The sequence below is a fragment of the Dunckerocampus dactyliophorus genome, chromosome 21 (genome assembly GCF_027744805.1).
Source record: "Dunckerocampus dactyliophorus isolate RoL2022-P2 chromosome 21, RoL_Ddac_1.1, whole genome shotgun sequence".
Taxonomy (NCBI): Eukaryota; Metazoa; Chordata; class Actinopteri; order Syngnathiformes; family Syngnathidae; genus Dunckerocampus; species Dunckerocampus dactyliophorus.
In genome coordinates, this window is record NC_072839.1 from 9475396 (window position 1) to 9503388 (window position 27993).

Below are 27993 nucleotides of genomic sequence, written 5' to 3' on the forward strand. Positions count from 1 at the left end.
TAAATCAAACAGATAAATTAATACTTACGCGTGCACTTTATGTTGACATTTTTTTCAGGGCTGGACAGAAGCGCGCACAGATTGTTGGGACATGTAGGCCCACGAAGGATAGTCTGAATGCACACTTCCAAAACAAGGCAACACATGCGCACTGTGAAGGTTGCAGACCCTGAATTTAGAGACAACTTTGGCCAACTTCGTCGAGTGAGTGGGATTACTTTCGTAATGTCAAACCGGAAGTACCGAGTTGGGACGACGCCCTTGTTGTATTGAAGTAACACTGAGACTCGAGCATGTCGAACTCAGACAAGAAATGTCTCCCGGAGGAAAGGAGGCTCCACAAAAGGATTAGCGTGTACGACTTTCGCCGGGGATCGTCGCAGGGGAAACACATGGTGATTGACTCTCGCAGCTTGGACTACAAACACTTTCTACAAGCGCTCAGGAAGGTAACGGACAGCTAAACTCGTACACTTACTCTTCAGTATACACTGGGTACAACCCCTCATATTTCTGCAAATATTTTATAATATCTTTTCTTGGGACAACATTAAAGTAACGACACTTTGATACGATATGAAGTATTCCGTGTACAGCTTGTATAATGGTGTGCATTTGCTGTCCCTTACTCAACACACAGAAATTTATGCCAAAACAGCTGGCAACTAAAGTGAGTACACTCCTCATGGAAATGTCCAAATTGTGCCCAAAGTGTCAATATTGTGTGTGGCTACCGTTTTGTTTTCCAACACTGCCTTAACTGTCTTGGACATGGAGTTCATTGCAGCTTCTCGGGTTGCCTCTGGAATCCACTCTCATTTGTGTTTGGTGTCGTTACGATGCCGGAATACTGTCCTGTGCGAGTGTGTGTTACGAAGGGAGGACATCATGCTGTGCTTCAGTATGTCACGTTACATGTTGGCATTCATTCTTTTCTAGTGAATTGGATCTCCCCAGTGCAGACAGCCCCGGTCCATGACGCTCCCATCACCATACTTCCAATAATCCATGTCTTTAGTCTGATTGTCTTAAGCAAACTGGCTTGCAGGCTTTCTTGTGCAGCATCTTTAGAAGAGGCTCTTACTCAGCTTCCTTTGTGGACCATGCCTGTTCAGAGTGGAAGTAAAGTGCTATATTAACAAGTCACATGACACCAGGTAGGTAAAATGGCTAACATAACAGAAGGGTGTATTCACTTTTCTTGCTAGCAGTTGAGATATTAATGGTTAGGTCGTGAGTTGTTTTGAGGGGACAGCGAATTTACACTGTAATCTGCTGTACATTGACAAGTGTTGTTTCTTTAGTTTAGTCCCATGAAAAGATATAATAAAATATTTGCAGAAATGGGAGGCAATAACACGGCAAGACACGGCATATTGTACTCTACCAGGGAATTGTACCCAAATGGAGGCAAAATTTTGGTTTACATTTTTGACGATAACAGAAAAACGCACTTAACTGGGGTGTACGGTAACCACTGTATGTGGAAGTTATACGTTAAAGATTGTATGTTGGCAATTATATGTTCACAATGATATGTTGTAGATTATATGTTGATGATTATATGTGGATAATGTCAGATGGACATTGTATGTTGATGATTATATACAGCGGTGTGAAAAAGAGTTTGCCGCCTTCCTGATTTCCTTTTTTTGTGTTTGTCACACTTAAATGTTCCAGATCATTAAACAACTTTAAATATTAGTCAATGACAACAAAACTGAACACAAAATGCAGTTTTTAAATTAAACTTTTTATTATTAAAGGGATAGTTCGGATTTTGGGCCGCACGGTGGCTTAGTGGTGAGTCAGGAGATTGGGAAGACCTGGCTTTGAATCTTCGTTGGGCATCTCTGTGTGGAGTTTGCATGTTCTCCACATGTGTGTGTGTGGGTTTTCTCAGGGTACTCGGGCAACCTCCCGCATTCCAAAAACATGCATGTTAGGCGCATTGATGACTTTCATCACATACAGACTGGAGAGGCGACAGTGCCCAGAGATGTGGCTGGAGATAAATATACGTAACGCAGAGCGATTTGTGAGATCTGATTTTTTCGAGGCAAGTCTTCCAGGTCCTGAAGCAGCAAAACAGGCCCAGACCATCACACTCCCACCACCATATTTTACTGTTGGTATGATGTTCTTTTGACACAACAGACACGAAGAAAGTATTCCACGCTGTTTCCCCTCTTTATTCAATGTGTTTTCAGTATATTTTTATGTGATTTATACCCTTAAGTCACTGTAGTCTGTGCATTCCCCTCGAAGTGACAGTATCATCACTGGTACCCCCCTTTCAGGAAAATCACCCAGATATAATAACAGGAAATAAGACATATTAGACATAAATAAGACATAACAGAGACTCAGACCTGGGAGACTCCTCTGGGCAGCTTACTTCCTGCGGTGCCTATTGTCCCATCAATGTAACATTATTGACAACAAGTGACCAGTAGAATACTGTATATTATTGTGGTTTTGTTAATTTAGCTATTTTTATACTTGAAAATGCTTACATTTCGGCCAATAATATGTCAAATTTGCTTAAATATGCATCTTTTTAAGCTAATAATAGGCCTAACTATAAAAATATTTGAATTATAAATAAGGAATCCTTCCTCGGAAATTGACTTGTTTAACCACAATTAACCACGATAAACGAGGGATTACAGTATATGAGTAAATGGGTTAGACTACCCCATGACACATCGCCTATCTGTCATTCCGAGGACTGACAAAAGAGACACAGCATCCACAAAATGCAATATCTCCTCTTGAAAGCATGTTCCTGTAGTTGCATTGTCTTCATGACGTTCCTGGATTTATTTTTTTTTCCAGAAATTTGAATTTGAAATCACCTCACCAGGGTCGTCGTGGGTGCTGACTGACACGGATAGAAATGGTCTGAATTCTTACAAATTTGGTGAGAAAAACATGCCTGATGCCGTCAGGGTTGCTTCTCTGAGTTGTTCTCGCGTCTTTACCGCATTGCATTGGCGCAGTTGATAGTTGAGCATTTCCTGTGTTTTTCTCAAAGATGAACTTCGAGATGGCAGCACCCTCCTTTTGTTAGATCACACAAAGCAAGAACTTCTGTTGCCAACTGAGGAGCGCATCAACTTTCAGCCTCATTACGACACAGTGACCAAGAGTGGAGTGTATGAGTACTATGACAGTGAAGGCCAGAAGTCCTTACGTAAGTGTTCTTATGATGAAGACCTTCGGCTGTTCGTCCAAACACATTGAACCTCAAATTGTTTAATGTCCTCCAAATGTGTTCCAGCCTATGCACTGGCAGAGTTGTTGGATAACTCCATCTCGGCCACGGCTAAAAACACGAGTGTCCGGATGATTGAGATAAGAATGGTTTGTCCTGTTTCTTTACACCCAACCATACTTTGCTCCTCTGCTTTGTGTCTGTAATGCTTTTTCTATTCTTTTTTTTCCCCCAGCTGTTTGATGAAACCCACGGGAAGCCCGCAGTTGTTGTCGTAGACAACGGATGTGGGATGACCGCCAAGCAGCTCAATAACTGGGCCGTGTTCAGGCTCTCAAAATTTAGGTAAATATTTGGAAACACATTTGAAAGTCTCAAATAAGCCGTCAATATGTGGTCCTGTGCTCTTATCCACGACAGCAAGCCTGAGGGCTATGTTCCACCGGAGCCCACTGCTTTTAGTCTCAACAGTGACATATCCTACTTTGGAGTCGGAGGAAAACAAGCTGTTTTCTTCATTGGAGATAGCGTGAGGGTAAGGCTTCCAAGAATATAAAGTCTTTAGGATTTAAAGAATTGCAGTGCATTAAAAACCAGTGATTTTCAACTGGTGGGTCATGACCCAAATGTGGGTCACAGAGCCGTTTTCAGTGGATTGCCACCCTGTCATGTATTTTGTATGGTATGGTATACATGTTGTATATAATAGATTCCCTTAACTCATGTCCTCGCCAGTTACCCCTGGCTGGGACCCTAGGCAGGTACTATTATTCCGGGTCAGAATGGGTAGCTCCACTTTCCCCAAGTCACCTGCACAACCTCATCACCGGATGGCTTTTTAGGTCATGCCCAGGACCTAGTCTTTTCGCAATAGTCCCTTGTTATCGTAGGTCGACACACAAAAGTCCCTTGTTACTGTAGGATTCTTGACAAAGCACTTATATTATAAAAATAATAAAGTACCAATCAGTATTATTCAGTAACTTGATTCAATAGAAGCAGATAGAGCTATGGTCAACCTGATGTCAAATATAACAACTGTTCTATGTCTGAAAAGGCTGTATGTGCAACAGATGTTGCTGTTTAACTGAATGTTAAGGCAACAATGGGTAAAGGTCATGTTCAAATGTTGGTGTATAACTGAATAAGACAGCAATGGTTGAATGTTAAAATAGAGATAATTATGTTATAAATGTCGCCAATGTGAGCTCCCAAATTGTGGTCAAATGGCTAAGCCAGAAAGTGGACGTTAAGTTGCAGTAGGGTCTGGTAGAAAAGGTCATTATGTGTCACAGTAACAGTAAAAGCCACCGCAGTACACAGTGGCAAGGCCAGGAAACCCTTATAAGGACATAGAGGAAAGTTAATCGTTGGTCATCTTGGGGTGTTGAGTCATGTGCGGTTGGGAAGGTACGCACCTTTTCAGGAAGACACACTCCTGGCAGGTCTTGGACTGAGTTAAAGGACACACCTCTAAGCTGGTGGGGACTAAACAGAGCATAAGAAGCGAGTGCTCTCAACACTCTTGGCTGGTTCCAGGCTGCCTAGCAAGAAGGCATTAACTACAAAGCTCCAAGGCTCTCTAGACAGCTCTGGGACTGCTGAAGAAGATTAGACACCACCATGAGCTCATCTGTCCAGCAGAAGGAGAGAAGCCTCCGTCTGTCAGATGAACGTGACACACCGACTAAGGATACTGTCAGCGGCGCTACCGAGAGAAAAGCTGAGTCTGAGGGAGCACGGAACCAGTCACAGCAGCGGTCCCCAGACTTGCCGCTCTCGGGTGCAACCTAGAGCCGTCAGGACACTCAGGGAAGGTCGAAGGCCTGATCACACGACGCCAAACCCGCACCAACTAGAATCATCCCCAAGTAGTGAACTCTTCCTTACAGGACTTTTTATCTTCACGACTGGCTTTGTTATCGGGGTAGGACTGAGCCACTGGCCTGCAGCCTTACGCTTCTTTCTATCTAGGTATATGTCAGTGGAGCTCATTGCGGCTAGTCCGTTAAGGAGTACAGTATTGTTTTAGAATATTTTTAGAGGATCGTGTTCAGTCGGCACACAGAATGACACAGACACATCAAGGTATTTTAGCCTAAACAAGGGCGTATTTATTTAAGCATCAACACACAAGATATATGATTGCAGCGAAAAAGCCTCTTACCTACGCCAACAGGGTGGAGAGCCAACACCCGTGGAAGAGTTCGCATCAATCGGCTGGGCGTTCGATCACAACCCGCAGCAGACTCTGTCTAGGTGTTTTCGCTCACCCCTCTTTATGCCAGTCTGTTCGTGCGAGCGTGAGAACGGGGTGGCCGGCCCCGAAACTCAGGCATTCGCACACAGAGTTACTGTTTTTAACAAAACAGGCGCCAGGCAACCTAGTTTGGTTATATGAGTGTCCTGTCTTCCTCAGTACATAACAAGCACCTGGTAGGCAAGGTCAGCAGATAACAATAACAAGATACAGTGGGAAGTGAATATTCAGAGCAACACAAACCCTTTCTCACATTCGTATCCTGGGAAATGAATGTTCAGAACAACACAAACCCATCCCCCTTTCTCACATTCCACTCTTGATGTTCTGAACATAATTTTCCTCAATTCATAAAATCTTCCACCGTCCATAACATAGCATCATTCATCATGTTCCCCTCCCAATTATTCCAATTAACCAGATCGTGTTGCACCCTCTCAAGTAAATCCGCCCGTGTGTCACAGACAAATTCACCCCAGCATGTCAAGTTGACCTTTTACAACACATCTGTTGAGGCGAAAACATCACATACCCGCCTTCCTACTCAAGTATACCCTTATAGATAATCAAGTTCCTGGTTCAATGCCCTTGCAAACTCTTCTAATAAAGCTTTCCACTCTTCTACAAAGAGTTGTCACCCAGTATCTACTTTGATATTAAGGAGTAGGCAGAGGTTGTTCCAGTAAACCTCTATAACCCAACAGGTCCCTCTTGCTGAGTCCACTCCTCTACACGCTCTTCACCTACGATTGCGTGGCCTCCCAGAACATTAAATTTGCGGATGACACTACAGTCCTCGGCCTGATCACTGGTGGTGTTGAAACATCATACAGAAGAGAGGTGGCGGACCTCATAGCTTGGTGTCATGATAACAATCTCCTTCTCAATACAGATAAGACTAAAGAGATGATCATCGACCCAAGAACAAGGGAAAAGGAGCCGCATAAACCCCTGTTTATTGATGAGACTGAGGTGGAGAGGGTGAAAACCTTCAAGGTCCTTGGCACACACATCAGCGAGGACCTCACCTGGTCTCACAACACCCAACAAATTATGAAGAAGTCCCAAAGGAGACTATACTTCCTGAGAAGACTGAGGAAATTTGGCATGTCCACCAAAATCCTGAGTTGCTTCTACAGATGCACTATGGAAAGTGTCCTTACCGCCTCCATCACTGTTTGGTACGGTAACTGTACAACACGTGATAGGAAGGCACTCCAGCGGGTGATCAAGACCTCACAGAACATTGTTGGGGCAGCCCTCCCCTCACTGCAAGACATTTATAAATCTAGAGTCCTACGCAGAACACACAACCTCATCAAGGACAGCACACATCCACAACACTCATTATTCACACTCCTACCGTCAGGCAGACGCTACAGGAGTTTGAGGTCCAGGACCACAAGACTGGCAAACAGCTTTTACCCACAGGCCATCAGGCTTCTCAACGAAGCACTCACACACGCCGCACGCAACACACGCACACACTCATAGCACTTTATTTATTTATTTATTTGTATTAATGTCTCTTCTGTTGTTGTTGCTTAATTTATTGGTATTTATGTTTCTTATGATGGTATTTATGTTTCTTATGTTCTTATTCTTTTTCTTGTGTTTTCTTTCTTTTCTTGGGAGAATGAACAGAATAAGAATTTCATTGCATAGTATAACTGCCTGTTTTACTATGCATATGACAATAAAACTCTTGAATCTTGAATCTAGATAAATAAATAACCCCAGGTCGTTTCCAAGAGCAACTATCCATTTAGAGAGGAAGCAGTCGTAAAAGCAGAGCGTCCGGTGTCGCGTGCGACCAACCAGCGGTTACTCTGGTCGTGCGTGGTCCAGATGTAGCGGTGCCGCCTCTGCACTACCGAGGCTGTTAATACCTGGGTGAGTTCCTCTCGCCCCTTACTTAGAGGTCTCCCTTCCCTCTACGGGAGAGACCATAACCCTTTAAACGGAGTAGTCAGGTAGGCAGGTGCGCCTGCTTATTACACGAGGGAGTAAGGGTCTTGCACCACCTAGGTAACTAGGGATTAAAAATGTCCTTGGGCAAGATACTGAACGCCCAGGTGGTCCTGATGCTGCGTCATCACTAGGTAAATGTGCTAGCAGTGTCAAAGCGCAGAGAGACATCATCTCACCACTGCTTCTTATGTTGTGTTGAAAACAGTCCCTTTAAATATAAGATCTTTTGAAATGTTTGAATTGAAAAATGTCCTCAATTTGGGTCACCGCTTGTCATTGAGGGGTCATGGTGGGTCCCACAACCAAACCAGTTGCGTTAAACGACAGATTCAGATTGCTGATTGCTGCCTTTGGACACCACCTCAGTAGATTTGAAAGACATTAGCAGATATGTGAGTTATTTCTTTTAAGAAAGGCAAATAATTGAACAATTTAGCTTTGTTTATTTAGTTTGTGTATGATATCTGTCAAAGTGATGTGCTTCACTTGTGTAGATGATCACCAAAGCAGCAGGATCTCCAGATGTTCATGAGCTGGTCCTGTCTGAAGAGCAGTTTGTTCAAAAAGAGAAGAACCAAGAAGATATTTACACAGAGGTTATTCGAAACAGGAAGGTAAATGCTGTCTTTCACAAAAAAAAACCCACTGAGGTTGTGATGCTTTGAAACTTGAAAAAGGCTTCTTGTGGTCTTGCAGCCGTGCGACTCTTCTCACATATGTAGAAGTGAGGAGCGCTTCCTTCATGCCGTGATTGCTGAAGAGTCTGAGAAAGAAAGCTTCACGGCCGTAGTCATCACAGGCGTCCGTCTACAGCATATTACTGCACTGAAAGACGACTTTGAAGGATGGACAAGGCAGCTTGCGTGAGTTTAGCATCCTCAACTGTCTCATGTCTATTCAAAGGCCAGCATTTAAAAGTAAAGTTTTGCCAATGTCTCAGTCACACATACCACTATTACATCCATGGAGATATCGCAAACGAAATGAAACGTTCAGATCATCGCCCTGAAATTGACATACAGGTGAGATGCGTGCACCTCAGATGCTGACATTTTATTTTTGGAGTTGACTCACACCCACATATTGCTTGTAGATCTCTCTGCGGGAGAAGTTGACAAAATGTCCTCGCGTGATGAACCTCAGGGAAGTGAACAACGACATGCAGGCCTTGTACATAAACAACGCCGCCGACAAGTTTACGTTTCAAGCAGAGGTGTCTGGCGCCGTGGTGGAGGGAATCATTCGCTATCATCCCTTCCTCTACGACAGGGAGACCTACCCGGAAGACCCCCACTTTCCACAGGGTATTCACGCCATATATTAATGGACAAAAGTATTGTTAGTTTTTCAATCAAGTTGTCAGCTCAGCCTCCTCGGCTAGAGTTACAGATCCATCCATCCATTCTTTATAGAGCACGTCCTCATTAGGGTCACGGAAGTGCTAACTTTGGGTAAGAGGCAGCCTGGATACTGGACTGTTCACCAGTGAGTCACAGGTCACGCATATGGAAAAAAAGCGAATTTAGAAAGAATTTTGAGTCTCTAATTAACATAACAAGAATGTTTTTGTAATGTGGTTAGAGGTTGGAGAAAACCCACACATACAGAGGAAGAACATGCATACTATGCACAGAGATGCCCAAACGGAGATTCATACTCTCGGTCTCTTAACTGTGAGGCCAACACACTCAGACACTGTACAGCCCCGATGTATAGTTCCCATTACCCAATTCTGATTCAAAACCAGTATCTATTTTTTGTATTTACGTGAAATTTTAAGGGATTGATACCAGATATTGCAAAACAATGTTTTTTTTACATTTTAAATTACAGTAAGTATGTAGTTTGCATAGATGCAAGTGTGTTTATGCCGCAGGCCCATTAGGAGATCTTTCCTTCATAACAGATTTTTAGATCTAGGGCTCTTTTCTTTCCATGTACTGTTGTCCAAGTCGTGTTCAAATTGTGTCACTTGAAGCATGCTGCGTAAATCCAGCCTACGTTTGCCCTCAGTTGTAACTCTGCTGAGATGACAAGCTTACATGTTTTGCTTCTTTGTTCATCCTCAGCACCTTTTGACGAGGAAGATGACAACGAGTCCGGAATTCTGACTCAAGCGAGAGGGAATAGACCCATATTTGAATGTTTCTGGAATGGGCGGCTCATACCATACACCACAATATCAGAGTACTACTACTACTATTGCAGTATTATCCCTGTAACGTGCCATGAAAGCATTTTTCTCAAATAATCTTTTGCTGTTGCTGCAGGTTTGAGTGGTGTGCTTTTGTCAAAGGCTCAAAGGTGCCTGCAGATTGCTACAGTCGCTTTTCAGGCGTGCTCTTCACCAATGACAAATTTCAGGTGACCATGAACAAGCTCACCTTCATAGACCTGGAGGTGAAACTAAAGAGCAAGGACACCATCTTCACATGCACTGTGAACGGACAGGTGCTTATATGCTATGTCTCAAATCACAATATTGGCACAAAGATTGATTGGCCATGTGTTACATGACAGTACAGTAATTGTACATTTACGCAGGAAAAGACAGATTATTGAGAATAAATGGCTGCATAATGAAACAATAGGTTTTGGCTAACCAATTAATGAGCCCTGACATTAAGTGGCGGGAAAGACGAAGTTAAAAAAAATGTCAGCATTTTGTTTGCTATGTCAATCAAACGCCAGCTGTAGGACCTCTTGATGCCGCCAAACAAAAGAGATGCTGCCACTGACGCTAAGACTGTTCTGTGACTCCCTCAGACACGGAGAAGAAACATCCAGAAAGAATTCACGCAGTGGCTCCTCTACTGCCACGAGAAGTTTGACAAGCAAGTGAAGTTCCTGAACTACACGAGCATCATCACACGGACAGATGTGGCCGTCAAGAAACTGCAGCATCCCTGGGCCACCTTCACCGCCATCCAATGGGGTAACAGAACCTTCAACAAGGGCCAACTGGTGAGAATCCACATGGATTATTGAGATGGACACTCAACCTCTGTCATCACCGACTTTACTAATTCCGACTTCACACAGGTGAAGACGCAAAGAACGCTGCCAATTATGCATGGTACTATTGTTCACTTTTTGCTGTATGGAACTTACGTCAGCGACGTCTTTGCCACAGGAGGACATGTAGAAATCCAATTGGTAAGTTGTGTGTGTGTTTATGTAACTGCCTATAGAACTGAACTGAAATGATTGTAATCATGATAGAACTGTCCACATCATCATGGGCATTATGGACCGTGTACTATACATGTAGTAAAAGTCCATCCAGCTATTCATAAGAGTCTCAACAGCGTGTTGCGTGTTCAAATCACACATCAGTAAGCAAATATTGCTCCTAGGAACCGAGAGCACTGTACGACCAGACCAAGATCATACCCATATCCAAAATTGACAGGACTGCCACTGAAGATGCCATCCAAATCAACATCAACAATGACCTTGCCAAGTCCGTAATTGAGCTTTACCAAAAATCACTCAAAACTTCACAATCTCTGACATGTCCGTCCTGTGTTCCAGGGTTCCAGACAAGCTGATAGTGAAATGGCCTGAGTGCAAACCCTGGGAACCAAACTCTATGTTTCCAGCTGGGACTCAGTTAGGTACATGACTTCAAATGTGTGCATTCATAATTGTCTTTCAAAACTCAAAACACACTTTGGATTTTCAGGGCCGCTCAACGTGGAAATTGTCAACCAAAAGGAAGAATGCTTATCCAGGATACCATCAATGAGACAGAGATCAGTGAAAAAACTCAGTGTCATGCTCAGACTGATTTTTCATGGTAAGTGTGGAGTTAAAATAGTGAAATATTGTTTCATCTTTCATAATAATCAGTCAATCCCGCATGAAGAATTCTGTGAAGATTGATTCTTCATTGGCAAAATGGTGTGCAGTATTGTAACAACTGTTTATACTTACACACAGATCCTAAAGGAGATGAAGAGATTGCATCAAGTGTTTGCCAGTATTCTCAGCAGTGGAATTTCTGGTTCAAAGAAATAAGTACGTATTGTTAGAGGAAAATATTTTTCCATCTGACCAGAGTAGTGTGTCCTGTCTGTGTTGACGTACATGCTACTCATCTCAAAAGGAAGTCGCAATATATCACTTGCGTATTACATCCTGTTACTTTTTGTCTTGAACACATACACACACAGTCTAGTCGAAGGACAGATCTTAAACATCTTTTTATCTTAGATACACACGAGTTGAAGGACATACCTCCTGTCTTGTGTTGCTGGCTTTGCTTGAGGAAGCCGTTACAAAAAAAAAACCCTATTACAAACACCTTTATTACTAGTACGGAAACCCAACACCAAATGGAGGGGGCAGTAGAAAGATATACAGTTTCCCACCTTCCTGATTTCTTATCTTTTTTTGCATGTTTGTCACACTTCAAATCAAAGAAATTTAAATATGAATCAGTGACAACACAACTGAACACAAAATGCAGTTTTTAAATGAAAATGTTTATTATTAAGCGAGGAAAAAAAATCCAAACCTACATGGTCCTGTGTGGAAAAAGTGATTGCCCCCTCATTAAAACATAACTTAGCTGAGATTAATTGAGATCTATCAGTCTGGAAAAGGTGATAAAGACATTTCTAAAGTGTTAGGACTCCAACGAACCACAGTGAGAGCCATGATCCACAAATGATGAAAACATGGAACAGCGGTGAACCTTCCAAGGAGTGGTCAGCCAACCAAAGAGAGTGCAGCGACAACTCATCCAAAAGGTCACAAAAAACCCCACAACAACATCCAAAGAACTGCAGGGCTGACTTGCCTCAGTTAAGGCCAGTGTTCATGACTCCAACATAAGAAAGACACTGGACAGACTTCCAAGACGAAAACTGCTGCTGAACAAAAAGAACATTAAAACTCATCTCAATTTTGCCAGAAAACATCTTGATGATCCCCAAGACCTTTGGGAAAATACTCTGTAATCTGACGAGACAAAAGTTAAACTTTTTGGAAGGTGTGTGTCCCATTACACCTGGCGTAAAAGTAACGCCGCATTTCAGAAAAAGAACATACCAACAGTAAAATATGGTGGTGGTAGTGTGATGGTCTGGGGCTGTTTTGCTGCTTCAGGACCTGGAAGTCTTGCTGTGATAAATGAAACAATGAATTCTGCTGTCTACCAAAAAATCCTGAAGGAGAATGTCCGTCTAACTGTTGGTGACCTCAAGCTGAAACAAACTTTTGTTCTGCAACATGGCAATGATCCAAAACACACCAGCAAGTCCACCTCTGAATGGCTGAAGAAAAACAGAATGTGGCCTGAATCCTATTGAAATGCTTTGGCAGGACTTTAAAAAGGTGCTTGAAGCTGGAAAACCCTCCAATGTGGCTTAATTACAACAATTCTGCAAAGATGAGTGGGCCAAAATTCCTCCACAGCGCTGTAAGAGACTCATTGCAAGTTATCACAAACGCTTGATTGCAGTTGTTGCTGCTAAGGGTGGCCCAACCAGTTATTATTTTCACACAGGGCCATGTAGGTTTTGATTTTTTTTTCTCCCTTTAAAATAGTAAATTGTCATTTAAAAACCGCATTTTGTGTTCAGTCATGTTGTCATTGACTAATATTTAAATTTGTTTGATGATCTGAAATGTTTAAGTGTGACAAACATGCAAAAAAAAAATCAAGAATGGGGCAAACAGTTTTTCACAACACTGTAGAAAGAAATGATAGAAAGAGGAATATGCAAATTGGGAGGGAATGCTGACGGCTTCTTTAAGCTTTGGTGTGTGACAGCCTACTTCCCTCCAGTGTGCTGACATTATAATCGCTTTCTATCCGCTTCAGTTGAAGATTAAATTGTTAAACTTAACTTTTGGACTCATAGCATCATTTCAACAGCTAGTAGCTGCCTCGCCCTGTGCAAGGGCCAGTCCGAACAGTATCATCATCACTTATTATTTTGACAGACCGTTTGTATATATTCTCCTCAGAAAATCTGGTGCAACTGGGGCAGTACACGCTGTGTCTAAACACCATCTTAAGTGAAAATAACTCCAGCACCTTTGGAGGCCAAATGCTTCCAAGTTTCACACTCAAGTTCGGTATCAAAGGTAAGACACAAACACAAAACACTGCCTCAAAAGACTTAAATGATGCGTCTTGCACTTTTTTTAGAGGGAGAACCTGAAAGTTTCAGCGTTGTGGATATTGGCGACTCCACCGTTCTCGTTGGAGAGGCGTTTGACATCCCTCTGCAGCTGAAAGATGCCTATCATAATCCAACTCCGCCACTGCCCAATCTCGAGCCTTTCCTTGAATGCAGGTGAGACTTGGTGATTGTTGACTGTGGTGTTGAAAGTCGTCTTAAGCGGTGTTTACCTTTGCACGCATTTTGACTCCACATTGTCCTGCAATTTCCCGTGTGTGATTTATTCAAGTAAGCACATGCATTCTGTTCATGCATAAATAACACACTAAATGACTAAAAATGGCGCGCATTGGCACAAAATGACCACGCTTTCACACAACTTACTTACACCTTACTGTTTAATCTTCGTGCACGACAATGTTACACGCAACACGCATTGTTCCTGCAAGTGTATGCATTGTCACCAGCACTTGCTGCATCCGTAAAGCGGTATTATTTGGTCCCGCTGTGCCCCGCGTGACGCCACACAACAGCAGGCGTCACCCCATCTTCATCAATTCCTCTATTTACAAAGGACCTACAAGATGTTGAATTCCAGGGACGAAGCAAAAAAGTTAAGTCTATATTAACTCGCAGCTGCAGAAAAAGAATGCGCAAAGAGCATGAAGGAGGCAATAAACTAGAAAAAAAGGCACTGACAGTGTGTGGGAGAGGGATTTGCTGACTAGAAGACATCACTTTGGGCATTATGAGGACTTATCAACACAAATTCACAAGGAAGATCCAAGAGGCTACAGAAATTACTTGAGAATTCTCCCCGACTTGCTCCAAGTGGTGGTGGAAAAGTTAACCCATCCATGTGAATGAGACATGCTGAGCCACGCTTTGATACGCATCGCCCGCATTGTTTAGGCATAGGTTGCGGTGCGCTCACGACGAGTTCACGGAAATTGTGCGTGCCACCAATTTGTGAACGTTTCAAAAAAAAAAATTCCACGCGTTCCCGCACAGTTTACACATACCTCACACCTGTTTACCACCAATTTACTCAGTGACACGCAAAATTGCATACCACTGCGGGGGGAAAATGCGTGCAAGTGTAAACGAGGCTCGACACAGCATATTGACTGTAGAACGTATCTTCATTTACACGTAGGGATCTGAATCTGAGTTACGACTTTCTGGACTGCAGTGGGTCCACTTTCATCATCAAAGGTGTCAAAGCCTTCGGAAAAATTCAGAATCCCCACCAATATAAGGTTAATTTCTCATTTGGACACACTAGCTGAACCTGTATTCATTATCGTCATCTCTCATGCTTAACAGTGTGTCATATTATTTTGCAGGCGTTTGAACTGAAAGTGACCCTGCCTGGCCTTAAAGAAGATACACAGACATTCAAGTTTAATCTTCTTCCTGGTATTTTATGCTTCCCCGCCATTGACACTTTTATGTCATGTGGGAGGATGGGAATGTCAACAAGTGGATCTCACGCCGCACATTTAGTGTTTAATTTTTTTTTGTCTCCAGTTTTTAATTATAGCCGATGAAAGTCTAAGAGGAATGAAAATGTTTTTGAGTACTTGATAAATGACAAAGATTCATTCATAAAAAAAAATAGTTATAGAAGCATCACACCAATTAATTTTTGTGTTTCAGGCAAACCACATTTTCTCCGTGTGATGCCGGACGATGATGTAGTCGCGATTGAGAATGGAAACCCCATCAAGTTTAGTGTTGAAGTTTGTGATGTGACCGGAAACGTCACCGCTCACCCCAACCAAGTTGTTCACTGCCAGGTAGCTTCTGTTCACACAGTTCGCTGGAATGAAGTACAGTGGAGCCTCGGTTTTTGTATGCCCCCAGTTTATGCTTTGGTTTTTTGACGACAATTATTGTCAAAAATATGTCACAGGTTTCTACACTTGTCATTTATAGTATGGCCAAACAGGGCCCCCAACAAACTAGTTTGTTTGCTTGTGGATTATTTTGACGCAGTTAAACTGTTAGATCGTAATACCTAATGTGATCTCTAGGTGTACTCATAACCTCAGTGAGGAATGGATAGTGGCTGGGTAGGTAAATAGTGGTTTTGGTAGATTTGGGTCACTAAAGACAGACACACTGCATATTTCTGAGTGTTGTGTGTGCTTTTTTTAAATTATTGCTGCAAAACAAACCACCATGACTCCAAAGAAAGTGGCCAGTTCCAGAATTTTGATAAAGAAACTGAGAAACAAGGTTGAATTTAAAAAAGAACTCATCGCAAAGTGCAAAGGTAGCGTCTGTTACAATAGGATTGTAATATCAGTGAACTAGTTAACACATGTCGCAGGGGGAAAGATTTGAGAGCTGGGCCAGTGTGTGTGTAATGATTTTACCTGCTGCGGAAGTTTATAAAATAAAGCTCAAGTGAGCAAATATACACCTTTAACTCTTTTAAAGTTAAATGTGTAACAGAATACAGTGAAACAGCGTCCAAGTGGCTCTTCCGTCCCCTCACCTCCTCCCTCCATTCATCACCGTGTTTACCACGTTTTGGCAATTTTCTATTCATGAAGATTCTCCACAAAACCAATTGTCTTTTATCTATTTAATTACCAAAGCTAGGTGAAGGCACAGATCAATCAGAGAGAACATTCAATGCTGTCTGTCGGAGAGGGCCCCAAGACACAGACGACACGCAGGCTTTTATCATGAAGACGTAAAAGCACATACACTGAGGCTTTTCATACAAAACAGACGCTTCTTCTCCCAAGATAAGGAGCAATAAATCAGAGCAACCTGCCAGGCACTGTTAGGATACCTCCGGCTGGCGTGACCCTGGAGACACTGGAACAAATATATATATAGACTGTTTAGACTAAACTTGGGAGAAGAAACGATTACTAAAATATGAATTTTGCGATCACAACCAAAGAGTCTTCAATCAAGGTAAAAGTGATTTTAAATATTTATTCATTTCATTCGTCATATATATGTATTTTGCATTATTTCTACATGTAAAATTCTTGTTATTTTCTATAAAATGTGTGTTTTGTTAATATTTTTGGGTGTCTGGAAAGGAGTATTTGGATTTACATTATTTGCTATGGAAAAAATGGCTTTGGTTTTTGCCAGAGCATTGACAATGGATTCATGACGAAAACAGAGGTTCCACTGTAGTACTTTAGTTTCCCCCAGTGATTACTTGCTGTTCTGCTCTGTTCCTGTACGTAGTAGTAATAAACTGTACCAAATGGGTACCAGGTTTTTTTCATCCCATCACTGTGCCATTTGGCTGCTATACAAGAAGGCTGTAATGGCACAAATTGGAAAATTAAGTCATTCTGAATCAGATGTGCATAATGTAACTAATTAACCAACTGACAAAGAAAGATCAAAGCATAACCTCTTCATGTTGTAAGTTATTTTCTCTCTTTTATGTATTTTGAAGGCACTAAAACATTTGCTCATGCTTGGATGCATGACAGGTCTTGTAAAATCATCATCCATGACTGAAGAATTTAGTGCAGAACTCTTCACGTTCTCCTCTGTCGAACATAAGACACATGTGACTGTCCTGCTCTGGGTTTCCAGGTGAAGTCGCTTCCAACAGCAATGACTGACTGCAGCAGCACTGGAGCCGGACTGATCGTGACAGAAACCGTCAAGCTCAAACTGACTCGGGGACAGTCCCAAAATTTGAATGTTACATTCCAGATTCCGGTTGGTAGAAAATGATCACCTTGCTTGCACGATGGATGCAACAAAATTGAAAATGACTCATGCTTCTCTCTCATTTGTGTTGTCAAGGGTCACAAGGACATCTTGGAGGTAGTGAAGGAGATTGTGGTGATACCGAGCACAAGACTGACACAGATAGAGGTCGGGAGCCAAAACAACGGGAACCTGATTTTTAGAGACAACGACAAGCTAGAATGGCCAGCTGGTGGCCTGCTGGATAATCTGTACTACAAACTGTATGACGAGGGGGGAAGACAAGTATTTCCCACGGCTGAAATCGCCTCCAGTATCAAGGTGTGTATCGCCAACATCAATGATATGTTGACTTTCTTCAGCTGTTCATTTTTCACTTGAAATGTGCTTTAGGTTAATTGGACAGGAGATGTCTGTCTTGAAGATCTGGCGCAGGGCAAGCTGCCAGCCATAGAGGTTCCCACAATGGTGCAGGAGGGACGGTTCTACCAAGTGTCTTTGCAAGACCAGAGCATGTCTGTCTCCTTTACTATAGAGTATGTCACTTCTTCATTTGTGAGTTTGAAGCAACTCCCATCTATTAGTTTCAGGAAATGCTTTCTTTTACCGTACATAGTGCTTGTCCAGGGGAACCAGTACAATTAAAAGTGACACTGCCAGAAAGCACAGTGAGGCTTGGGGAGACCCTTCCTGGAAATATCAGTGAGTCACAAAATGAGACAGACAAAATATCACTATTGTGGATGTGCTTGCAAATGAACACGTGGCATGTTTTTATCATGTAGAGCTGGGACTGTTGGACAAATATGGTAACATGACCAAAGCACTGAGCGCCACCAGTGTGAATGACATCACTGTGGAAGGTGAGGGTTTGGTCAAGTCAGCCCTCGAATACACATGGAAGGTTTGCTCACTTTCTTTTTTACTCTTAAATGCAATAAGCACATTGAATCACGATTGATGTTTCTATGTGTCGGCTCTAGAAAAGCAGCCATTCCGTTTTTATAACGGGGGTCCGCTTCCAGTCTGGATCCCCGGGCTCCAGAGAGTTGTGTTTCACCTACAAGACGTTTGTGGAGCGCGTCATTATCAAAGTGGCCACTGGCCATCCTGCACAGCTTGTACTCCTCAGTGGACCCAAGCAGGTAAAAATCACCTTTGCCAAATGCACAGAGAATATACAGAAACAAAGAATCACTGAGACAACCTGTCTTTGTTGGACTTTATTATCTTTACAAAGAGGTTTAAACAATATTACAGTGTATAAAGCAGGGGTCACCAACGTGGTGCCCGCAGGCACCAGGTAGCCCCCCACGACCACATGAAGTGCCCGCAAGCCTGCTTTTCATTCAGGTTTTCAGTTAATAATGAAAGAACAGTTGAAAGAAATGCATTCTGAAATACAAAATGTGAGTTGTGGACACCAGCATTTTGTTAATGTTCTGGTAAAACAAGCATATTCGCTTTGTTTGGGTTTAAAATAAGCTCTGAAAATAAATCGAGGGAAAGGCTTCTTGAGACGTCTCAAGAAGCCTTTCCCTCGATGGACAACTTCTGTGCGACTGAGAGCCTACACAGACGCTCTGAAAATAAATGTTACAAAAATGAGTAGCTCTTGGCCATTTTCATTTTGTAAAAGTAGCTCTCACAAGGAAAAACGTTGGTGACCCTTGGTATAAAGGATCCCCTCGCCACATTGCGCTTCCAATTTCACGTCTTCATTCTCTCATGGCTTTTCTAAATATATTAATAAATCATGCTGTTTTGTTGTGGAATATTGCATATTGAAGCAAACATTACCGTTTACCTAAATTAAGCCTTTTCAAGCATAAAAATGGCTAAAATACATAAAATATAAAGAGAAGGCTTTCAAAGACGCTGTGAATGATATGTAGTATTCTTAACTGGTCATTAGGTGTCAGTAATGTGACTGTAATGTTCGATGAGATGCACAAGCACCACACTTGATCGCTGGAACAACAGCAGGTTTATTGCAGGTTTGAATGATCTCACAACAGGCACAATAATCCCTAATAAAAACTAAAGGGGTGTTTTTTTTAATAATGTTAAAAGCTGTATTTAGAAGGTCAATTTGTATATCAGAAATCCTACTTCGCGGAAATTCACTTCAGGAACCAATTAACCGCGATAAATGAGGGATTACTGTACTTATACACTTCAAACCACTGGTACACACTGAGAAAACTGAAAGTAGGGTTTACTTCCTGCTTGCATAACACATGATCTGTCAGAAACAAAAAAGTGAAGTTAATGTAATGCATAACAAGTGAACCATAATGTAGCAATAAAAGGCCATGTGATGAGCATGAAATCCATTTGGTGAATACAATTTCCAGTTAGAGTACGATCAAATCTTGGGAATTGAGGAGACAGGAAATTGTCAAACTGAAGATGGAGGAGAATCTGTAAGTTAAATGGACTGTTCTTTGCGAAAGCCGTTGCAGGTGTTAAACGAACACGGCATCAACACGGAGTTCGTCCTCCAAGTGTGCGACAAGTGGGGGAACTGCTCCAATGACCAGAGAGTTGTGGTTCACATTAGGCCCTCTTCTGATTTGCTAAAGGTGAGTTTGGGCTTGATACAGACACACTTATCTTGACTTCCTGGCAGCAAAAGTGATGAGGCAGTATTGTTTTAGGTGACAAATTCTGTTACCTCCCAACCAGTGGATTTGAACGGCCAAGCCTCTTTTGTTGTGAACAGAGTGAGTGGGCCAAAGTGAGTACCACCATAATCCCATAACGTCTATCCCAGTGTATGTTCCCAGTGGGTGTTCTTTCACTGCTCGTCCAATAGGGGGAACTACCGACTGCTGTTCAGAGGTTTCTTCAGTCTGAGTCCCATTCCTGGTCCATCAGTAGATCTTACGGTCATCCCTGATGGCAGCAGACCAGTGGGACTGTCAGTCCAGTATGACAAGAATGTCAAATGTCCAGCAGGGGGCGTCTTCCCAGGTTAGTTTTAGAATTTTGAACTTGTAGATGAGTGGTATGGTAACTTCCTGTTCTTCAGCAAATGTGGCTTTGTGCACAGTGTTTACCGTGACCGTGGTGTCCGAGGAAGGCAACCCCATTACAACCTGCAACCCAGCTGCTATCACCATGCTTCTGTGGAGCGGGGAGTCATCAGGATCAGAACCTCCCGCTACAGTGAGTGACAAAGGCAATGTTTAAACCTGAACCGGCACAGTCCAGTTCATCTTGTCCCAGTACGGTCTGGAACAATAGACCGAGTGCCATGTGTCTGGTATCACTGACACAGTATGTTGTACTAAAAATGTTAGCAATTTCAATCTTTGCTGGGTTTTTTACCTTCAAGCCTCCTGTTGATTTAAGCAGTGGAGATTGGTGACCTTTTCAAGCACGTTTTGTGGTCTATCATATTGACAAAATGAGTACAAGCCCTCATCCAGACCAAAGACACCCTGGTATTTTTAATTAATCACACACACATAGTTTCAGTCACCCTTCAGGACCAAGAGGTCCTAACACAAGACAAACTGCAGAAGAAACATATCTTGTGTGGCTTATATTTAGTAAACTGGAAACCAAGTAGACGTCTTACACATGGAACATGCTGATCATCTAATGATTCCTTATCTCTTCTCATCTTTCCAGGCAGAGCAGCTGACATGTAGTAAACCCCCAGCAAACCAAAAAAAAGATTGTTTTCACTTCAGGTAAATCAAAAAACAATTACTGTTATTTCTGCTCTGTTTTGGTTGCAACATTTGTAAATGTCTTTGTGTGTACATTACAGAAATAAACGCATTCCACCGCAAGTCGGACAGTACAGCATCCAGTTTTCTCTGTGTACTAGTCAAACCACAAAACTGTTCAGCAACCAGGTTGGTTTAATGTTACAATATCCACGAGTGGCATTTAGGAATGCATTAACAGCAACAGCCAAACAGGGAAAAACGAACAAACCAATCACTGCGTCACCGTTGATGTGACGTTGAGTTTTTTGGAGGGACATGTCAAGGGTTTGGAGCCAGCCGGCGCAGTGACACTGTAGCATCTGAAGCCTTAAATGGTGGAAGCATTCCTGAGTGTGGCTGAACTTCCCATAGCTGACGTCATATTATATTTCTTCAGACAGCAGACTAGTCAAGATTAAATGAACAGCGCCTCTGCTGGTTGCAGCCAAGTAGTGCACTCATTTTGGCTCCACTTCTGCAAGACATAATTAATGAATAAATAAAAACTTCCACACAATGGTCCTAATCCTTAATGATAAATTAATTGATTATTTTGCCCATCTTTATCTCATTCCTTCACACAGACTGAAATAACACATTGATGTTGACTGATTTTGGAATTTTATTTTGGGATTCTTTGAAGATTCTAGTTGAGGTGGTGGCCAATCAACCTGCCAAACTGGGACCTGACATTCAACCGCCCACACCTTTGGTTTTCCACAGTAGGGACATCGCCAACCGAACCCTGGTGGAAAATATGACTCTGAGGATATTGGTGAGCGGAGAATCATGCAGGAGGAGCATCATGAGTGTTATTCAACTTAACTAACAGTCACCTTGATTGATTCCAGGATTCCTATGGGAACCCAGCAGGAGAAAACATGCAGGGGATAGTGAGTGTTATCATAAAGAACTATGAGGACAACTCCAACAAGGTCATTCCTCAACTTGAAGGCGAAAGCAGCTGCAACATCAGACTTTCAGAAGGAAAAGCTCATATCAACGTGAGTAAAATAATGCATAAATAAAACAGTGCCCCCATAGATGGAACAAGGCAGTTGCTTCTCCACAGACGCTGGCCATCATGGAGAACAGCCCCGGTGAGGACGGTGCCTCCTACATCCTCCTCTTCAAACCTGAAGTCCTAATGGACCCCACGCCACTCGCCCCCTTTCAGCTCCGGTTCCATTTTTATAACGGTAGAAGCAAGCACACACGCCATTATTTTTTTTTTGCATTTTCTTCCAAATACGAATCAGTCTGGCCATGTCATGTTTTTATGAAGACTCCGAACATCAAACAAAAATGTCAGAGCTGTCCAGGAAGAAAGACGAGCTATCTACGGCCATTGAAACTTACAGAGGCCTGTTGGCGACATACACTGAACTCGTTAAGTGCTTGACAGGTAGGATTTCATCTCCTTGTGAAAACTAAGTTGCTTCTGATAAGGTTAGTTATGGTATGTCTTTATTGTGATATCTCATTGTTACCAAAGCATTGCCTGATATCGATATTCTGTTCATTTTGGGCCCTATTCTCCCACGGCTTAAGCGGTAAATTCATTCTGCACGGGATTCTTTTCCTCTACTTATGTCTGTCACTGTGCACTTTCATTCAAGATACGCACGCTGGGTGGAGCGCGTGGGAAACGTGCGTAACTCCAAACGCGTACAAAAACAATTAAGCACAAAAGGGAGAATAGGCCCCTCACTGCTTTATGTGGGGAAGTTTTACCTTTATCAAATAATCCCTCACCACTTTGCGCTTCACTCTATCACAGTTTTAAAAAATGTCAATTAATATGTCAAGTTTTGTGGTTGAATTTTTTTGTGGCCTACTATTGGTCCAAATAAATGCATATTTGACATTTATTTGCCTAAATTCTGCATTTTTAAGCATAAAAATGGCTAAATGAACTAAAATACAGATGTACAGCACATGATGAGTTGTAGTAGTCTACACTGGTAGTCATGTTATAGTAATGTTTGGTGAGACACACAAGCACCAGACTTGATCCGCAGAACAACAGGCTTTTACTGTAGGTTTGAATTATCTCACAACATGACAACTGACGAGGGCGACTGTTCTCGCCGTAACCCACGCCAAGCTAAAACTCAACTCTGAACCGCCGACTTTCCCTCCTGTCCTCCACACATCCAGAACACATTTACTGCAACACACAAGAGCAAAAGTTTTATTTATGTCTTAAATGGATTATTTGCTCTTATTTTGTTTACTATATTGGATAATACGAGTGTAAATGTGACGACAGCGGTGTTATTTCATGTCTAGAGGGCTCTAATAATGTTTAAAAAACATATTTAGAAGGTTATAAACAGGTTTTCTATGCTGTAACTACAAAAATATTCCATTCCAAATTCACTTAGCACCCTCAGGTCTGGAACCAATTAACCGTGATAAAAAAGGGATTACTGTATATTGATTATTGCATATTGCTGTCACTGTTGGCTTTTTGTTGCGTTTTTACAATGTGTGGAACGATGACAAATTGTTGTTCTTTCTCACCAGTTCAATACCAGGACGCAAAAGATAAAGAGGCCATTCTTAGAAACCATCTCATATCGAAGGACATAAACCTCAGTCAAACAGTCACTGTAAGACATCCGCTATGTATTACATAAATAATATGTTTATTACACTATAGCCATACTTGACTTATTCTTGTTCATGGCGTGCACAGTTATTATGCAAATAAGTGTGGAGAGCAGGGGTATCAGTTTGTTTGGAGCCGGCTACACTCATTGCTGTGAGTGCTTCTGGCTTCCCAGGATGCTTTGCGGCACTTGCTTTGTAAAAAGTTGCCCAAGTTACGTGTTTAAAGTTAACACAGTTTCTATTTATTAGCATCCTCTAGTAGTAGCAGTTGCCCCCTGTATGTGTGATGGTTATAGTGTTATTTATTATATGACATCGTGAGTCACACTGTTATGTTAAGTAATAACCTCCTGTTTGTTGACGAGTTAGTCACTTGGTTGAAATGAAGTCAAACATTGGAGCAAGTCTTTCACAGGGATGTAGCATGTGTCATCACATTCAGTTAATTTAATTTAATTTAATTAACTTTAGTAAATTTCCCCGCTGTGGGATAAATAAAGTACATACAATAATGGGTGGAATTATACAAGCGAGATAAGACAATGTGGTATTTTCATTCAGTTGCATAATAATTGTGCACACGTACAGTGGTGTGAAAAATTGTTTGACCCCTTCCTGACTTCATATTTTTTTGCATGTTTGTCACGCTTTTCAGATCATCAAACAAATTGAAATATTAGTCAATGACAACACAACTGAATACAAAATTCAGTTTTTGAATGAAACTTTTTATTATTAAGGGAGGAAAAAAAAATCCAAACCTACTGCGATAGCTTACAGCGCTGTGGAGGAATTTTGGCACACTCATCTTTTCCGAATTGTTGTAATTCAGCAGGGTTTTCCAGCATGAAGCGCCTTTTTAGGGTCATGCCAGAATCTCAATAGGATTCAGGTCAGGACTTTGACTAGGCCACTCATTTTGTTTTCCTTCAGCCATTCAGAGGTGGACTTGCTGGTGTGTTTTGGATCATTGTCCTGCTGCAGAACCCAAGTTGGTTTCAGCTTGAGGTCACCAACAGATTGCTGGACATTCTCCTTCAGGATTTTTTGGTAGACAGCAGAATTCATGGTTCCATTTATCACAGCAAGTCTTCCAGGTGCTGAAGCAGCAAAACAGCCCCAGACCATTGTGTTGGCCGGCCGCTCCTGGAAAGGTTCACCACTGGTCCATTTTTTTGCCATTTGTGGATAATGGCTCTCACTGTGATTAGCTGGAATCCCAAAGCTTTAAAAATGGCTTTATAACCTTTTCCAGATTGATAGATCTCAATTAATCTCAGTTACGTTATGTTTTAACCGGGGGCGGGGGGCCAATCACTTTTTCACACAGGGATATGTAGGTTTGGATTATTTTTTTCTCCCTTCATAATAAAAAGTTTCATTTTAAAACTGCGTTTTGTGTTCAGTTCTGTTGACACTGACTAATATTTAAAAGGGACAAACACTTTTCCACACTACTGGATGTTACTTCTGAGAACGGAGTAGTTATTAATAACATTTGTCCTTGACTAATCATGGCGCAAACAGTGTGGATAAGTACAAGAAGACGTTTGAGTTACTCTCCGCAGATCACAGCAGTCGACCAGCTGTTGAGCCGAAGGGCGTGTGAAGCCGACCAGATTAAGAAAATGCCCAGAAGAGTCTGCTCCATTGCTCAACCCTTGGAGGGGCAGCAGGATGTTTTGGGAAAGGTAAGGGGACACCGGTCTCACTGACTTGTAAACAATGCTGACACTTGTGTCTTTTTGAACGTAGGTTGGCCACCTGGCCTTTGTGCAGGATGACGATGACGCCAGGGTAATTTCCTGGCACATCAGGGGCGACATGGACTGCGTGGTCGCCAAGACGACGGCGGCAGCCAAGAGGATCTACGACACCACGCGAGGCATGCAGCAGGTCTTGCCCCTGGACAGTATTTATGTAGCAACTGGCCACAGGTATCTTTTCAAGTATTGTTTTAGTTGTATCAAATGCAATCACTTTTTCTCCAGGCTTAACAATTCCCTAAGACATTAGAAGCTTTCTTAACAGTCACATGATCTATTTACGTGATGATCACATACTTTCAGGTCGCTACCACACATACGTAACGGCCAGCCTCTGTTCCAACCCCCCGGGAACCCAGTTTTTGCAAGAGACCTCCTTATTTACCCCCAAAACAACATCAATTATAGCATGGGTGAGTTCTTCCTCCACTTCTCACATGTTGGGATCATTATCTTTTTTTTTCTCTCTTTTTGTAGCTAACTTCTTACTGGGCTTAAATCTTATGTTTCAACCTGCTTTGAAATGATGGCAGGCTTTAAAAGTTGATATGAAGTCTGTACATGAGCGCCAGCGTATACGGTTTATAGCAGGGGTGGGCTAACTTTTTGAACCACTGCTCCTCCGCATTGAGTATAAGCGGTAGAAGATGGATGGATGGATTGGTTTATACAGTAATCCCTTGTTTGTTGCTGTTAATTGGTTCCATGATAAGTGAATTTCCACAAAATAGTATTCCTTCTTTATAAATGGAATATTTTTGTAGTGATGAAAATTTTACATCACAATTATTGTGGCCAAAAATGATCCCGGTTATCATTATTATCAGATATCGTTGAATGCGCTCAAAATGTTTAAAAAGTAAAAATACCAACAATCATTTTAATTTGAAAGGGTAATACTAGCCGAGAGTTTTACCGCGGTTAATCATTAATACCGGTAGTCGTTACATTCCTAAGTTAGAGCATAAAAAACAAGTTTACAACCTTCTAAATACGTCTGTGTAGGCTCTCAGTCGTACAGGAGTTGTCCATCGAGGGAAAGGCTTCTAGAGACGTCATCTGTACTTCTGTGAAGAAGGTGTCGGACGTTTTCGCCCACTCTTATTGTATTTAAGGCCTAGGCTACCAGCACTTATTAGTTCGCTAACGAAGCTCTTCGGATGAGGAGTGAAACGTCCGACACCTTCTTCACAGAAGTACAGATGACGTCTCAAGAAGCCTTTCCCTCAACCTTCTAAATATGTTTTTTTAACATTATTAGAGCCCTGTAGACATGAAATAACACCCCTATAGTTTTTTTTTCACTTGCATCACCCAATATAGTAGACATAATGTGTAAATAAGCCGTTTAATACACAAATAAGACTTGTGCTCATGTGTGTTGCTATAAATGTGTTCCCTAGGGGAGTGGAGTGGCAGGCGGACAGGAAGTGACGTCGGGGGTTATAATGAACGTATATCGCTTTCCAGCGATATACGCTTAAGAATCATTGGAATCATTTCTATAGTTCAAGATTTATGCGATTTTAAAAATAGCAGTGAAAATCCTATTTCCAGCTACAACTTTGATGTTAAAAGTGTGAAAAACCCCCCCAAAAAAACAGATTTGGACACGTCCATCAGGCTGGTTTAAAAACTTAATGGGCCGTATATGGCCCGCGTGCTGTAGTCTTCCCGAGTCAGCTCTATATTATTCTGTTCCATTCTGTTAAGTAAACAAACAAATCCAATCTTGTCGTTCCCTCGCAGTGTTCAGAAATCTTCTGGGGGACACGATTGTGATGGACGACTTGGACTCTGCAACCAACTACAGACGAATTGTGAGTACCGCCTTTTTTTGTCATCGCCACAGCTTTGATGCTGCCTCTAAGTGATCTCCTGCCGTCGCCAGTTGGTCCAGAATAAAATCCCCTGCCCCACCATCCTGACAAGACAGGGTGAGCGCGTAAGTACGAAGGGCAAGTTCGGAGGCGAGCAGAACAAAGCCCCCCCAATCTCGAATCTGCAAGTGTTTGGGGCCCCCCTCCCTCAGCGTTTCCACACCCTGAAGGAGCAAATAGGTACGATTTGACGTTGTGTTCCTACTATGGAGCAAGCTTGTGTTCATGTCGGGTTTTTTTTCCTGCTTCAGAACTGCTCACCAAGTACCGCTCAGTCCTGCAGAACAAGTTGGAGGCACAGGAAGAACGTGACGAGCAGATGAAGCAATCCGATGTAATGCAGAACAAGCAGCGAGAAATGGATGAAAAAGTCATAGAGCTGCTGGAAGTTGAGAAACAACTTGGTAGGTTTGGTCACATTGTTTTTGTGCGCTTGATAACTCATTGCCTGCCTCCCTTCTAGCGTCCACCTCGCAGCAGCCCAAGAAGCGAAGCCTCCAAGATGCTGGCAGGACTCCAGGGACACACAAGAGACAGAAAAATGTCTGAGTTCAGAAAAACTTTTTTTTTTTAAATAGTTTTTCTTTGAATTACATTGTCAAAGAAAGCTTTATTTTCTATACAAATATACACATTCTTTCCACATCTTTTTTGTGTCGTTAATTAAACTTTTCACTTAATTTGTTGTGGCCGCCACACACGGGAGGCGACACATGAAATTCGTGCGT

At 42.2% G+C, this 27993-nt stretch overlaps 1 protein-coding gene across 1 annotated transcript; it reads left to right on the forward strand.

Annotated features, from left to right (window-relative positions):
- The first annotated feature begins 27 nt into the window (after positions 1-27).
- Positions 28-27942, forward strand: smchd1 (structural maintenance of chromosomes flexible hinge domain containing 1). The gene is made up of 47 exons (XM_054764892.1): positions 28-449; positions 2839-2923; positions 3038-3196; positions 3284-3366; positions 3453-3562; positions 3638-3752; positions 7943-8062; positions 8145-8311; positions 8389-8470; positions 8542-8752; positions 9518-9635; positions 9719-9899; positions 10215-10412; positions 10491-10604; positions 10805-10911; positions 10983-11065; positions 11134-11247; positions 11391-11468; positions 13425-13544; positions 13609-13756; positions 14739-14841; positions 14929-15001; positions 15242-15381; positions 17162-17290; positions 17378-17602; positions 17675-17817; positions 17898-17983; positions 18067-18185; positions 18265-18426; positions 19738-19866; positions 19942-20021; positions 20100-20257; positions 20337-20452; positions 20921-20982; positions 21063-21150; positions 21647-21778; positions 21855-22007; positions 22076-22202; positions 22289-22408; positions 23533-23618; positions 25188-25310; positions 25375-25556; positions 25689-25798; positions 27135-27205; positions 27277-27445; positions 27517-27669; positions 27729-27942. Exons 1-47 carry the CDS (start codon positions 294-296, stop codon positions 27812-27814), a joined length of 5874 nt encoding a protein of 1957 aa, XP_054620867.1. The 5' UTR covers positions 28-293; the 3' UTR covers positions 27815-27942.
- Positions 27943-27993: the final 51 nt, after the last annotated feature.